The sequence below is a fragment of the Callospermophilus lateralis genome, chromosome 4 (genome assembly GCF_048772815.1).
Source record: "Callospermophilus lateralis isolate mCalLat2 chromosome 4, mCalLat2.hap1, whole genome shotgun sequence".
NCBI lineage: Eukaryota > Metazoa > Chordata > Mammalia > Rodentia > Sciuridae > Callospermophilus > Callospermophilus lateralis.
This window is the reverse complement of record NC_135308.1, coordinates 71,506,418-71,522,990: the sequence shown is the minus strand read 5'-3', so window position 1 is coordinate 71,522,990 and position 16,573 is coordinate 71,506,418. Positions and strand designations below refer to the sequence as shown.

General features: G+C 39.9%; 1 protein-coding gene across 1 annotated transcript in view; it reads left to right on the top strand.

Annotated features, from left to right (window-relative positions):
* Nucleotides 1-576: 576 nt before the first annotated feature.
* Lpcat3 (lysophosphatidylcholine acyltransferase 3) overlaps nt 577-16,573 on the top strand; it is a 46,468-nt gene continuing 30,471 nt past the window's right edge. The window contains exon 1 of the mRNA XM_076854093.1: nt 577-809. Coding sequence (XP_076710208.1) covers nt 659-809 — 151 coding nt within the window. The 5' untranslated portion in view covers nt 577-658. The remainder of the gene's footprint in view (nt 810-16,573) is intronic.

Here is a 16,573-nt window from a genome sequence, read left to right as displayed (position 1 = left end):
GCAGGAGTGATCCTGGGCACTGGACCTCTGGGACGACAGGGCGAAACGCCTAACAGTTCCGGAATTGAAGAAGGGCCCGGGAGGTACCGTTAGGAGGCGCTCGTGAAGCTGCATCAGGAATTCCCGCCTCTCCGTTACATGCCCCAGTAACCCCAGCGCGCCGGCGACCGAGAGTAACCTCGCGGTCGGGTGACGCGCCCCCCCCCCCGCCCCGACTCTCGCCTGCTTCTATCTCAGCCAATGGGAAGGCAGCGAACGAGCCGGCCGGACACTGGCCCGCGCCGACTCCTCCCCCGAGCACTTAGGACTGAGTTGAACAGTCACCATGCCGCGCGTTTTAGACTTTTCCAATAGCAGCCCAGAGTCCCGACTCCAGGTCCCGCCCGTCCCGGGTCTGCCCCGTTTTCACTCTCGGTAGGAGTCACCTTTGCCTTACAAGCGTTCAGACCCGCCTTCTTCCTACCTTGTTCGCTAGGCCCCGCCCTCGGCTCGTTTCAACCAATAATCGGGTGGGCCTGGCGACTCTGGGCGGGCCCGCAGCCAATGCGCACGCCGTGGGCGGGCCCCCGGCCGGAATTGGGGGTGAAGCTACAGCATTTTTGCTCACATTCGGGGCGCACTGAACTGGGGGGGTCCCTGGTGGGCGCCCGCAGTTAAGATGGCGTCCGCAGTGGAGGGGGACGTGGGAAAGGTGGTGGAGCCGATTTGGGGTCTACGGTCAGGTTTTGAGGAGCTGAGCCTTAACAAGTTGGCGACGTCCCTGGGCGCGTCGGAACAGGCGCTGCGGCTCATCATCTCCATCTTCCTGGGTAAGGACCCTCCTGCCTCCCTCCGCCCCCTCGCGGAGTCCCCGGGGAATTGTGAAGGAATGGGGACAGGACCTCCCTCTTTTCCTGAAGCCACTCAGGAGGGCTCTGTTTGGTGCAGTTGTGAATCCTAAAACATACCAACCATTTACTGAGGGGAAGACAGAAGTCAGGTCTCGAGTCTGGGGGCACTGTGCCCTTTGAACCTATTCACCTTTCTTTTCGACCCCTGCTCTGCCCTCTGGCCCCTTATTCTGTGCCCCCACCTCGTCCAGCCTTGCTCTGCTGTGCCCCCACGAACTGTTTTTATTATGTTGCTCTCTTGAGTTTCACTCTCAGGCCATGTGTATTGCTAATCTCATATTAGCAGCCCCCACACATGCGTGCTTCTGTCGGTAGGCATATGCTCCCTAACTCAGGTATTTTAGTCCTTCAGGCCTCCTCAGCCCCATATACCATACTTCCATATTCTGAATCTATTTTGTGCATTGCCAGCTTATATTACACTTCCATCTTTTTTGTGTCCCATTTCTAATATTTTCTTATACCATCTTGCCCCTCCCCTTTGCTACCCACCTGTCATTTATCCTGGAATATCATTTTAATGTTGAGCTTGGGAAAAAGGACCAACAACCTCCTTAAAAACTATCCATGCTGTTCCAAATGTTTATTACCCGTATGGTTCAAAGGATGTGATGTGTCTGAATTTATGTCACAACAAGCTGTATTATAACTGGTTTATAGGCGCATATATAGAGAGGGGGGGGGGGGAAGAGGCACAGTACAGTACAATGAAATAGTATGTGGACTTTGAAGGCAAAAGAATTGGACCCAGTCTTGCTGCTTGCTCACAAATGATGGGACCCCAGACAAGCCACTTAACCTCTCTGGGCCTGATTATCTATGAAATGAGAATAACAGCACCTACATAGGATTACTGTAAAGTCCTGTAGGAATGTAAACGTCAAGATCATAGATGACTGATAGATAATTTGAGTAGTGGAAGTTCTTTTGAAGGTTATATAAAACTTTAGCTAGGAGATTGTAGAACTTCAGCTGAGGGAGTGGTAGGAAGAATGAAGTGGAAGCTAAAAGGATGACAAATAAACAGAAATGGGGCAAGATCAGAATATTACAGATCTGAACCCTAAGAAGTTTGAGACAAGGTTGGACAGATGTGGAAGGGCTTAACTGCCAGAATGAAATTTGGAATTTTTCCAGTAGTCAGTAGAGATGTTGACATTTAATATCACCAAAGGGTGTTAACCCAATCTAGATAATGGAAGAGGCATCAATTCATATTTAAACAACCTTAGCTAATATCATTGTTATTTGCCTATTAACCTATAGAACCAAGATGATTTTCCTTTCTTCCAAATAAAGGTCACTTTTTCCCTCTCTTGTAGAATTGTAAGGTTTCCGAAGTAGAAGAGATCTCAGGTTGTAAAATTTGCTCAGTGTCACCCAGGCATAACCCAATTTTATCAGCACCCGGATCTAAAGGCTTCTTTGTACCACATTAGCTTTGAACTTTCTACTCTTTGAACCTTGCTTCTGACCCAGTTATTTGTTGTTATTGGAATTGGCAATTAAGAGTGTTTACATCCATTACTTAGGAAGCTCACTGTTGATTTCTCAACTATAAATTATTAAATTATGGAAACATAACACAGGTAGTGACAAATTATAAGGGGCAACCTGTTTAATGGAGCAGGGCTGGAATTAGGACTTGGAATTTGTTGTTTGTGTGCTGAATAATCAAATACTGTCTGTGCACTCTTGGGCATTACTTTATGTACTGTTATGTCTTGGGCATACAGCTGATTAGGAAATAGCTCCATGTGCTACCCCTCTTTTTCATCATTACTTGGTGTAATATTCCCAAGCCCCCTTGCCCATACTACCATTTCCCTTTTTATCTAAAATATAATATTGCTTTCGGTACTAGTAATTAATTGTATTTCTCATTTTAGATCAACTTGGGCTTAATGTTGCCTCATGTTAGTTATAGTTTTGTTTTGTTTTTTCAGCTCTGGGTTTTGAACCTGGGGCCTTGCATAAACTGAGCAACTAGTTAACACTGAGCTATACTCCAGCCCAGTTAAAGCTCTTTTAGGTAGATATGTATGATTGTATTTGCAGACATAGGTTAAGTACATGTAAATATAAATTGATAGACATGTGCATGGAAGAAGGAGTGTATTTGGTTTTAAATATATATCTCTTACAAAGATTTTACCGCTCTGTGTATGTAATCTAGAAATATTAGTGTTTTAGCAGTGAGTTCCTGGTTTCTGAACCCAGCTCTCTCAGGGAACTGGAATCCTGGAGGAATTTTTTTTTTTTTTTTTAATTTGGAACTGAGGATTGATCCCAAGGGCACTTTACCAGTAAGCCACATCCCTAGCCCTTTTTTTAATTCTTATTTTTTTTTAATTTTGAGCTTCTGAATCACTGGGATTATAGGTGGATGCCACTGTGCTAGGCTCTGAAAGAAATCTTGGTAGAGGTAGCAAGAAGGCCTGTTGTCCAAAATGATTTCTTATTTGCTTACTCCTGATTAGAGATCAGTTTGAGTTAAAAGCACCTCTGAAGGGGAGAGTTAGTTGTATTAGTCACATTTTAAATTGTATACGCTGAAGCAGGCAGATTGCAAGTTCAAGGCCAGCCCTAGCAATTTAATAATGCATTTAGCAACTTAGAGAGACCCTGTCTTAAAACAAAAAAATTAAAAAGGGATGGAGATGTAGCTCAATGATAAAGAGCCCCTGGGTTCAATTCCCAGTACCACATATACAAAAAAATTTAAAGTGTAAATCACTTTTAATCATCAGTGTTCACATCTTACTTGAGTTTTGTGTGCTGATCTTGAAGTGGAGCAGACTGGCTTTCAAATTTTTCTGACTAGGACTTATGGTAAGAAATGCATTTTACAAAAAAAAAAAAAACAAAGAAAGAAAATATATTTTACAAAGTGACCCGGAACACACACGTATATATATATATATATATATATATATATATATTTTTATTTCAAACAAGTTTTAGGAAATGATATTTGCCCTTACTATTTTCTTATTATTATTATTTATGATCCACTAAATTGATTTCATGATCCATTAATGAATTACAGAAAGCAGTTTGAAAAATTCTGAATTAGAGGCTGTCATTTGAGTGGTGGAAGCAGAGAGCAGGGCTGGGTATTGAACCTGGGGTCTTCCCACATGCTAAGTACACACCACTGAGCTAAACCCCCCTTCTCCCTTGTAATTTTTAATATTTAATACTTTTTAAAAAAGAGTAAGTTTTTGCACACTGCTGTGTTGGAGCATTTTGAATACCCAGAGGATTCTATTAAAAGGGTATGTGTTGGTACATTTATTTTATGTTTCATTTCAAGGAATTTGGTAGACTGGTGCTGAAGGTGAATTTTGCTTGAGCCCTGATGCTGGCAGATGTTGCTGGGAAACCTCCCCTTCAACAACTTGGGTCTTATCACTCGTTAACATGACACTCCTTAACATAAATCGTTTCAGATAAATTCAAACAAATATACCGGGCTGGGGATGTGGCTCAAGTGGTAGTGCGCCTGGCATGTGTGCGGCCCGGGTTCGATCCTCAGCACCACATACAAAGAAAGATGTTATGTCCGCCGAAAACTGAAAAATAAATATTGAAATTCTCTCTCTCTCACTTTCTCTTAAAAAAAAAAAAAAAAAAAAACAAATATACCTACTGTGGACAAAGCAGTATTCTTAACCCTGCAAGGGCAAGGGCAGTGGGAGCAGAGCAAGTAATAGTACCTATACTCAAAAGGCATTATAGTCTGTTGGGGGTAGGGAATGTGTATGAGATAAATACACTAATAACCCTAATGAAAGGCAAAAACTGAAGTGCTATAAGAGGGGAAGAAGGCATCCTGAGGTTTAAAGATGGGACATCTTGAAAATAATGAACTTTAGAAGTTGAGTAAAGTTTCTGGAGACAAATGGCAAGACCTAAGGGAGAACATAAGCAGAGTTGCTGGGGTAGACTGTGTGGGATAATTCAGGGAACAGAATATAGTTCAGTTCAATTGAAAAGGAATTAAGAAGTATTAGAAAATAAAGCTGAGCTGAGTGTACACACCTGTAATCCCAGTAGCTCTGGAGGCTGAGCAGGAGGATCACAAGTTCAAAGCCAGCCTCAGCAACTTAGTGAGGCCCTAAGCAACTTAGCAAGACCTCTTCTCAAAATAAAAAATAAAAATGGCTAGGGATGTGGCTCAGTGGTTACAGAGCTCCTGAGTTCAATTTCTGGTACAAAAAAAAAGAAAAGAAGGCTATAACTTAGGTTATGAAGCTGTGAAAAACAAAGTATTGAGTTCTTAATTAAGTAAGTGATAGGAACCATTGGAGTTTTTTGTTTGTTTGTTTGTTTGTTTTTTCATGGTGCTGGAGCTCAAACCCAAGGCTTCACACATACTAGGCAACACATACTGAGCTACACCTTCACCCACATTGGAGAGTTCTGAATGGGAAGTAGTATGATTGGAAGTGTATTTGAGAAGATAATACAGCATAGGGTGGTTTGATTTTTTTGTTTGTTTTATGGTACTGGGAATTGAACCAGGGGTGTTTTATCACTGAGCTATGTTCCACCCTCCCCCCCCCCAATATTGAGACAGGGTCTCTGTAAGTTGCTGAGGGCCTCGCTCTTGCAATTTTCCTGCTCAGCCTCCCAACTTGCTGTAATCATAGAAATTTACCACTGCATCCAGCAATAGTATAGGGTGATTTAAAGTAGTCATAGACAAGAGCTAGGGAAACTAATGATAAAAAACAATGATTTAGACAGGATGTTCTAATGACTTGGAGGAGGGGATTGGGAGGGGGGTTGCACTGAGAGAAGAAGGAATCTCAATTGTTTCAAAGGTAGATTCTGTACACACTTTTATCTACACAGCTGTTCATGCCAGAAACCAAAGAATCAACTTTGTCATACTCCTGTCACTCACTCCTCACATTCCAGTCACCAAATCTTATCAAAATGACCTCCAAATTGTGTCTCAAATTCATCTACTTTTCTCCATTACCACAGTCACCAGCCATCTCTCATTAGAAACACCCAAGCAGCCTCCTGACTGGTCTCTAATTCTCTTCTTGCCCCCTCCAGTCCACTCTCCAAAAGCATCCAGAGTGAGCCGATGCTGTGCCTCTTCTGCTCAGAACCCTTCAGGGGCTTCCATACATGGCTGGTAAGCCCCTGCCTGTTGCTCCAGCCTCGCGTCAAGCAAGTTCACAACCTTTAGCCACATGGCCACCTTTCAGTTCTTCAGAAAAGGCATTAAGCAGCAGCAGCTGGGTGTGGTGGCACTCTCCTGTAATCCCAGCAATTTGGGAGGCTGAGGCAGAAGGATCACAAGTTCAAGGCCAGCCTAAGTAATTTAGTGAGACCCTGTATCAAAAAAAAAAAAAAAAAAAAAAAGGACTAGGGATGTAGCTCAGTAATAGAGTGCTCCTGGGTTCATTCCCCAGTACCATTAAAAAGAAGACAGAATCTAATTCATATTGATTATGTTAATGTTACTGCTCTTTATTGATAGTGGTAACCGCTGGCATTTATTAAGGATTTTGCTGTAAACCAGACATTATCCTAAATGCTCCACAGGCAACTCCCTGGTGAAACCTGCCAATTATCCATAAGATAATTACAGTACAAATAGGAAATGAGGGCCTACAAAGGTTAAATAACTTGCCTAAGATCACACTCAGTTCTGCTGGACTCTTCTGGTATCTGCTTTTGGTCATAGTTTAATTGGGAAGAGCGAGTGGGGGTGGAAAAGAAATGCCCTTGATAATTTTTTTCTTCATTCTCCATGGTTAAACCAAGATGTGCTCAACACGAGATACCTCTCAGTGTCCAAAGCTAGAGCTGGCCAAATGGAGCAGATGGCCACAGTGCTAAGTATGAGTGTTCCCTAGTCTTAGCCATATCTGTAGCTTAGCTGTCAGGCTGATCAAAAATTGCAGTTGGGGATAAGAATGCACTCCTCAGAGATTCAGAATTAGCATCACTAATGTTAGGGACCTTTAAAATCAAAGGAGATCATGTGGTTTAGTTCCCTTTGGACCAAAGTCACAACTGACTCTTCAGGAAAAATTCATTATTCAGTGCAAAAAACTTTCTTCAGGTAGCTTTAAAATCAAAATATAAAGAAACCAGACTGGGGTTGTGGCTCAGTGAAAGAGCACTTGCCTCTCACAAGTGAGGCACTGGGTTCAATCCTTGGAACCGCATAAAAATAAACAAACAAAATTAAGATATTAAAAATATATAGATGTATATACACACACACACATACACATATATACATATATACATACAACAACTAGTTGGAAATTAAATAGAATTAACTAAACAAATGGGACTTATGATCATAATATAAAGCAGGATCCAGAAATTTTACTATAACATAGGGGAAGTGTCCTAAATGACTTTCAAGGGCCCTTCCAACTCTAAAAGTCTACTGCTTCTTCATTTTTAGATTTTATGCTAATTCATAGCCATAAATTTCATCATCGCCTAAAACTTATTTGAGAATTTCCTTTAAATATATTTTTCATGACTTTTTCTTACTTCAAGATCTTACATTGTACAAAACTTCATGTTTTGAATTCTAGTATAAATTTATTGTCAAACAGAAGCATCTCTTTGCAAAGACATGTAATTAGGGCCCTTGAGATTATTTGCCCAAGCTAATTTTCGAGAAAATTACATACCCACTGGCATTGAAGCATGTCTGGGCAACCATGGGAACTCACTTGTGTTCAGTCCAGCAGCCTTACAGAAATGGTATTTGGTTTTCAGAGGGGAAAATGGCATTTCTGCAGGGCCTTAAAAAGGATGGAAAGATTCCAATCAGGTAGAGTTGAAAGGGGGTGCTTGCCAACTACAAAGAATAATGAGCATATGTGTGGAGATCAGGAAAAGTGAGAAAAATCTGAGGAACAATAAATAATACACTTTGGCTAGAACAATAGAATAGCCTTCAAAAAGAGTAGGAGAAAAAAATCAGATAGACCTTTCGGGTAGATGAGGGTTGGGTGGCAGAATAAGGTATTAATTTGTGATTGTTTTTAAAGACCCGTAGGCCTAGCTTCAAGTTCTGGATCAAATATGTACTAACCTTTCAAGCCATCATTTTTTCATGTCCCAAAGACCAATTTTACTAAAGTATTGAGACTAAGAGTTAAGAACCTTAATGTAATAAAAAAAAAAAATTAGAATTATATTTAATTTGCAAAAGCAAGCAGTATTTTCAAACAATGCAAAATTCATATGAATTTTTAAAATAATACAGTCATCAAAAAATTTAATTTTATATTTCTAAAGGACTTCTTAGGCATGCCCTTTGTGTGACGGGCTCATTCTCCTCTCCTCTGGAAACTATTGAGAACCATTGCTTATTGGGATGCCATGAACACTAAATGTATGAAAACTATGTAAACACCTGACTAAGCCTGACCCAAGACAGTTTTAAATAATTGTTTTTTCCCTTTCCTCTCAGTAAACATTAATCTTCTCCCTTTCTAAGGACATTAAAAGTGTGATCTTTGAACTAAGAGCATCTGCATCTCTTGGGAACTTACAAGTGCATGTTTCTGGGTCTGCCCCAGACCTGGAGAATGAGAAACTGACAAGAGATGCAGGAATCCGTCTTTTAACAAGACTTCCAGATTCTATTAATTACCCCTAGAATTTGAGGATGACTCGGGTAGGTTTTCCTTCATGAATTTTGTAATACTTGAGGTTATAATAGGATCTTAAACTTTTTGAAATGTTGTTGTGTGCTATGATCTTAGGAATAATCTAAACTTTCTTAGATTATTCTTTGTGGTTTGGTGTTCCCCCATTAGCTGGTATCTATTGTTATTCTTCAGAAGTTGATAGTGTTATCAAGTAATATTGTTAAGATCATGATTGTCATTGTCTTTTAACTATCATAACATGCACCAACTGCTTCATGCTTTTAATGAGGTCAGATACAGAATTTTTTCATAAGGTGGTTGGACTAATGGCTCCATCTTTCCTTCTGTCTTGTGTCAACCACCTTGAACAATAAAACACTCCTAATTGATCTCCTTACATTTTTCTTAATACACTTAATAACTGTGACTTAGCTGTAACAAAAATCAGGTGTCCCAGTTGCAGGTGTCAGGGAAGGCTTTTATAATGTCAAAGTAAAGAATCCTCTCCAAGCCAGGTACCTATAATCCCAGCTATTCAAGAGGCTGAAGCAAAACAATCACAAGTTCAAGGCCAGCTTAGTGGTAGAGTGCCCCTAAAGGAAAAAAAAAAAAAAAAAAACTTCCCAAGCATATTTTTTAAGGTGTGTGTGTGTGTGTGTGTGTGTGTGTGTGTGTGTGTGTAAAAGAGAGACAGAGAGGGAAAGAGAGAGACAGATTGGTTTTCCCAACAGTTGCCTAAATCAAGTACCAGGAACCCACTAGGAGTTCTCCTGGTAAAACAATAATAGCTTCTTAGATGCTCCACAGCTATCTATAATTTGTATAGTTCAAAAGGTGTCCTTATTTCTTGCCTGTTTTCAAAACAGGAAGGGGGCAGGGAGAATAAAACATTAAATGGAGAAGAAAGGATGAGTAATTTCTGGATAAGAATTTCTATTTGACTTGAGATACTCACACTGTTTTGTTTTTTTTTTAAATCAAAGTAGCTCCTATTCAGTCAGTAGTTGTGTTGTGTTGTGTTTTGTTTTAATTTTTTTTTGTAATTGTAGATGAATAGAATGCCTTTATTTTATTTGTATATTTTCATGTGGTACTAAGGATCAAACCCAGTGCAAGTGCTCTGCCCACTGAGCTACAGCCCCAGCCCTCAGTCAATAGTTTTGAAGATCAGTGGAATGCATGAAGCTCTAGACACCTTGAATAAAGGATTCTGTATAAGAACCACATACGTGTGTGGCTGTTGTTAGTAACAGATATATATGCCATCTCTTTCTAACTATAAGGACAGTTTATCAGAGAGTGGGTAGAAGATTAAGTCAGAAATGATCAGACCTGGGTTTTGATTTTTTTTAATATTTTTAAAATTGTCGATGGACATTTATGTATAAATGGGGCTGAGAATCGAATCCAGTGCCTCACTAAGTTGCTGAGGCTGGCTTTGAACTTGTGGAGCCTAGGCAGTCTATCACTGAGCCACAACCCTAGCCCCAGATTTTGATTTTAGTTCACATAAAGTCTTCAAGTAGACCATTTATTTCCAACTACAGGCTAAGTTTAAATTAAGAATAAAAAGCTTTTGTTGATTAAAGATGTTTTTTAGTACCAAGTGTTCAGGTTGCTATGGCATTTTCGTAAGAAAACCATACGTGGTCATATCTGCTACATAATTTACATATGGTAAGATAGTAATGTTGCAGGCAATAAAGAACTCACTGTGAAAACTAAAGGATTTATGTGCAGATAATGTGTGCAAATCTTGGGATATTAAATTCCAGAAGGCTAAAGTTTTTATTTCAGTATATTTGTATTCTATAATGAGAAATGGTATCCATGTAGGTGTGGCAAGTGGCTTATAGTTGAGTTTCCAATTTCTGCTATGATAGCAATTCTAAACTCAGATGGACTTGGACACTACTCTGGATTACTGTCCATAAAACTACTGTTTACAGGCCAGCAAGCAGAAGCCAACTGGAATAGTGCCTTAGTACCCTCTTAGGTCCCTATAGCATATACCTCAGACAGATTTCTTCAAGTGTTGTTCTCTGTGTTGTTGTTTTTTGTTGTTGTTTTGTTTTGTTTTTTATTGCTGTCGCTTTGTTTTGCTTTGTTTTGGTGCTGGGAATTGAGCCCAGGGCTCCTAGTAAGCCAGAAGTAGAAAAGATTGATTAGAGTTGAAGTACAGACATACTGGGACCTTGCCTGAAAATGATGAACCTTAAATAACTAGAAATCTTCATTCTTTAACTAAAGGATAATCTAACTCTACTTTTTAATTCTTCCTGATCATTGGCTCTCTGAAAGAATAGGAAATAAGCTGGGGATGTAGCTCAGTGGTAGAGTACTTGCCTAGCATGCATGAGGCCCTGGGTTCAATCTCCAGCACCACAAAAAAAAAAGAAGAAGAAGAAGAAGAATAGGAAATAAGTAGGGCATGTCTGTAATCTCAGCAATTTGGGAGGCTGAGGCAGGAGGATCACAAGTTCAAAGCCAGCCTCTGTACCTTGGTGAGATAGTCTCAAAATAAAATAAGGACTGGGGATGTAACTCAGTGGTAAAGCACTGTGAAAAGTAAAGGATTTATGTGCAGATAATGTGTGCAAATCCAATTCCTAGTACTCCCCCCCCCAAAAAAAGGAAGTTAAAGGCAAACATACAAACTCCTAGATAGCAATGAATATTCCCTCCCACCTAGTGCTGAGATCAAGCCTAGACAAGCATTGTACCACTAAGCCAGGCTGCACCCCCCAACCCACATACATTTATTTTTTACATGTGTATAGCCAATTTTGCAAGTGTGCCCAGTATCAGGCTCACCAACACAGCGGAAGTGCTGTAAGCCACCAAGAGCCTAATAAACTGTCAAGAAGATCAGGTTAATTGTTGTTATTTTGTTTTTCTTTGCTTTGGTTTGGGAATTGAGCCCAGGGCTACTACTGAACCACACCATCAGATTTTGCCATCTTGTTATACATTAAATTTTATGTATGTTTTGTAAGATTCTAAAATATATATAATTTTTTATGTTTTCAAAAATTCACCTCAAATCAAGTAATGCTAAGATGCTGATGTTGAAAGAAGTAGATCATTTCTGACTGGTATGGTTCGTGATAAATTAGATGTGATCAAAATTTAAGACTTGTGCATTCCAAGCAACATGGGAGACAAGAGGATCAAAAGTTCAAGGCCAGTCTGAGCAACTTAATGAGATACTAAGCAACTAATGAACCTGCCTCAAAATACAAAATAAAAAGGCCTGGAAGTGTAGCTCAATGGTAAAATACCCTGGGTATCACCAAAACAAAAAACAAAAACCGGAATGGGCAAAGGATATGAATAGATAGTTCTGTAAGAAAATACCAAATGGCTGATAAGCACATGGAAGAATGTTCAACATCATTACTCATTAAAGGAGTTCAAATCAAAACCACACTGACATACCACTTCACACCCACAAGGATGGCTATAATAAAAAATACAACAGAAAAAAAACAAGTGTTGGCAAGGACGTGGAGAAATTAGAACTCTCAAGCATCGCTAATGGGAATATAAAACTGTTCCGCCTCTGTGGAAAGCAGTATGGCAGTTTCTCAGAAAGTTAAAGTTACCATATGACTTAGCAATTCCACTTCTAGGGATATACTGAAAAGAACTGCTCAGACAAAACCTTGTACTTAAGTGTTCATAGCTTTTTTTTCCTTTTCCCCCTTTGTTATAGAACTCAGTGGTTTACCCCTGAGCTATATCCCCTACCCTTTACTTTTTTTTTTTTTTTTTGGTGGGAAGGGGTCCTGGGGATTGAATTTAGGGGCACTCAAATCACTGAAGCCACATCCCCAGCCTTATTTTGTATTTTATTTAGAGACAGGGTCTCAATGAGTTGCTTAGTGCCTCACTTTTGCTGAGGCTGGCTTTGAACTCACAATCCTTCTGCCTCAGCCTCCAGGTTGTTGGGATTACAGGCATATGCCACCGTACCCAGCCCTACCTTTTCCTTTAAACTTTGAGACAGATTGGTCTGTCTGGTCTGTTACCCAGGCTGGTCTCAAACTTGGGAGCCTCCTGCCTTAGCCTCCTGCACTCAAATGTTCATAGTATTATTATAATGGCTAAAAACTCAATGTTCATAGTATTATTATAATTTCTAAAAAGTAGAAATAGGCCTGCAGTTGTAGTTCAATGGTAGAGTGATTGCCTAGTATGTGTGAGGCACTGGGTTGGATCCTCAGCACCAATAAAAATAAATAAAGTGTAGGCATCATGTAAAAAAAAAAAATAGTAGAAATAACCCAACTGTCCACCAACTGATGAATATTTCATACATACAATGGAATATTATTAAGTTATAAAAATGAATGAAGTACTAATACATGCTACAACACACAGAAACCTTGAAAATATTATGCTAAGTAAAAAACACACACACACACACACACACAAATTACTTGGTTTCATTTATATGAAATACCCAAAATAAGTAAGTCCATTGAAAACCAAAAAATAGATTGGCAGTTGCCTGGAACTGGAGGGGTGAGTTGGGAGAGTCAGCTCTAAAGTATGGGGTTTCTTGTTGGGATCATAGAAATGCTTTAGCATTAGGTCTTGGAGATAGTTGCAAAACATTGTGAATATACTGTAGTCCACTAATTGAACACTTCTTCAGAAAAGGAAGAGGAACTATGTGTGATCATAGAGGGGAAAAAAAAAAAAAAAAAAAACCTCCCATTCACGTAGGGATAAAATGAACAGTATGATCAGAAAGACAGATTGTGAAGGGCCTCAAGTGCCAAGTTAAAAAGTAGATTATCATCTTGTGAATGGTAGGAAACCATGGAATATTTTGAGCAGGGGGTGGTATGTTTAAAGCAGAGTTAGAAGAAGTTTGATTTGTGAAATGGAAAGGAAAAATACTGGGTAGCCAGAAGGAGAGGTAGGAAATTCTATAAGGTCATGGATTCAAGGCTCAGATTTTCATGAATGACCCCGGTTATGCATGTACATGTAGTCACCTGGGGAAGGCTGAGGCACCAAAGAGGTAATACAGCCGAGTAGTTTAAAAACAAACTGGAGCCAGAGGTCTGGATTGAAATCCCAGCTCTGCTACTAACTGGCTCAGTAGCTTTAGGTAAGTAAGTAAACCTCTCTGTGCTGTAAAATGAGGGTATCCCATTTTAGGGTTGTTGTGAGAGTTAATGTTTGCAAAGTGCTTACAATGTCTTGCTCAAGGAAATATTCCAATAAATGTTAGTTACTAGTCTGAGACTCTAGTGCAGGCATGAATATTAGTGGGCAACTATGTGCTGCTTTGTTCTCTGCTCCTGATAACATGAAGTAACAATCATAAAGTGTTAAAGGAAAACAACAATCTTTACTCTGTGTAAAATGACCCTATAGAGACAACCCACCTACTAATAATGAAGTAGAAGTGACAGAATGATCATTCTCAGCCAGAAAAGGTTTTGTAGACATTAGCAAGTATAATGTTGAATTTGGTGATTGTTTTGTTTTGCCCTGTTGGGGATGGAACCCAGGGCCTTCCACTTCAGAGACAAGCAGGCAAGCCATCTACTGTTGAGCCACACCCCCAACTCTGGTTCTATTCTTGCTTTGAATCAGTCCCTCCTATACTTTCTCAGCAGCATGATGTCAAGGCATGCCCCCCCCTTCAGAAATTGGGAAGCTGCATTTTATTTTTTATTTTTTATTTTATTTTATTTTATTTTATTTTTGGTACCTAGGATGGAACCCAGGGGCACTTAACCACAGAGCCACATTCCCAGCCCTTTTTAGTTTTTATTTTGAGCAAGGGTCTCTCTAAGTTTCTTAGGACCTCATTAAGTTGCTGAGGCTGGCTTTGAACTTGTGATCCTCCTGCCTCAGCTTCCCAAGCCATTGGGATTACAGGCATGTGCCATCATGCCAGGCTTTAGCAGTCATTTTTTAGTTAGTTGTATTTCACCTATTGTACATGAAAAACAGAAAAAAACAGAAAACCAATTCATTTCATTGAAACATGAAACAAGATATTTGTACTTAATTGAATCAAAAATGTATCAAATAAAATACCCTGCTCCCACCATGCATGGTGGCACGTACCTGTAATCCCAGCAACTCTGGATGTGAGATAGAAGGATTGCAAGTTCAAGGCCAGCCTCAGCAACTTAGTTAATTTTGAGACCCTGTTCCAAAAAAAAAAAAAACTACACTGTAAGCACTTCTATTAATAAATGCTCTAGTGAGAGAATAAAGAACATTTTGTACTGCATTGTCTGTGAAATCTTGTTTTTAAATTTTTCTTTTTGTGGAGTGCTGGGAATTGAACCCAGGGCCTTGTATATGCTCAGCAGGGGTTCTATCACTGAAAATAAAATGATTTTTATTTAGGCCAATTTCAAGTTCTTAAGGTGACACAGGGCTTAACAAAATCCAGTGTTTGACTTCACCTGTTTTTACTTATTTTTTCATTTACTAAAGGAAGAACTGCTACAAATGTATGTGGGTGTAGAAGAAAAAACATTGCATATGTAGTAGCAGGAAAAGCTGGGCACTGCAGCCCATGCCTGTGATCCCAGTAACTTGGGAGGCTGAGGCAGGAGAATCTCAAGTTTGAGACCAGCCACATCAACTTAGCAAGGCCCTGTCTCAAAATTTAAACAAAATAAAAAGAACTGAGGATAAGGTCCAGTGGTAAAGCGCCTCGGTTTAATTCCCAGAAGGGAAAATGGGAAGAGAAAAGTAGCAGGAAAATATTTTTACTGAGGTCATACTCCCCCTTTCTATTTTCTTTTGAAGGGATACAGAGAAACAAAGACCATGTATTTACATGTATTTATATTCCTAAGAACAACTAGGGTTCTCTTAGAATCTCACCTGGGTAAAAAGCAGCTTATTATTTCATTTGCTGAAACACCTGTTGAGAAAAGAAGTTTCACCTCTTATCTGTGTATACAGAGATTATCAGGTTTGGACAGAGAGATGTTTCCAAGATAAGTGTTTGGGAGGATTGGAAAGAGATCAGCTGATTAGTCACTTGGCAGTGACAGGGCATCCCGTGGGCAACTCTAATCTAGATCAAGTTAGACCAGGAGTGAACCACCTTTTCTCTACTGCAGACCAGGGCCATGAGTTGGGGGAGGGGGTGTAACACTACACACTAGTTGGACTTCCTTGAGAACCATGAAGTATATATAATCCAACAAACATTAAAAATAGGAATAATACTTACAAGAATATAGAATGGAATGAAAAGAGGGGAACAAGAAGTTAAAAGACTTGAGACATCAGGAGCAAGTGGGAAAGCGAGAGAAACATGAAACAAGAGTGGCCTGCTCACTGCTTCTCTCTGCCTCTAATGGATCTGTTGCCCCAGGTGGGAAACAGGTGTGCTCAATTTCCACCATCCTTTCCAATCCTGGACTGAAACAGTTGTCCCTGCTGTCTATAATACAAGCCTTAGCATATAAAGATTCAGGTTATCTCAACTACATCCCACCACCCTTCTTTTCCCTGCCTGCCCTAATTCTGGCTGCATCTCTTTTGATAAACACCGGATTTTAGCCACTATATGTAAAAAAATGTTAATGAAAAAGAAAGGGAGACTCTGCATCACATGATTTTCCTTTATACATGTAAGCACCATGAACTAGGAGTAATGGGGCATCCCAAAGTCCACACTTTTAGTCTTGCTGCCTCTTCTCTTCAAATTTGCTTCTGAGGTACCACCCCTTGCTGCCACATTCCAGCTGGCTCTTCCTGGGTGTCACACTCCTGGCAGATCCTACTAAACTTCACCCCTTCTCAGGCCTAATGCAGCCACTGATAGCCAGGATCCTACCACCCCCAACACTTAGCCAGACAACCCCCTTCCCACCAAGCACCACTGGAACTAATTTTGGGAATATGTCTATTTATTGTAAAATCTTGATGAAGCCCTGTAACCACAGAATTCTGGAAGGAGTAACAGAATTTTTAGGCATATGTCTAGCTTTGTTCTGTTGGGTTTTTTGTTGTTGTTATTGTTGGTACCACTTGGTACTACAG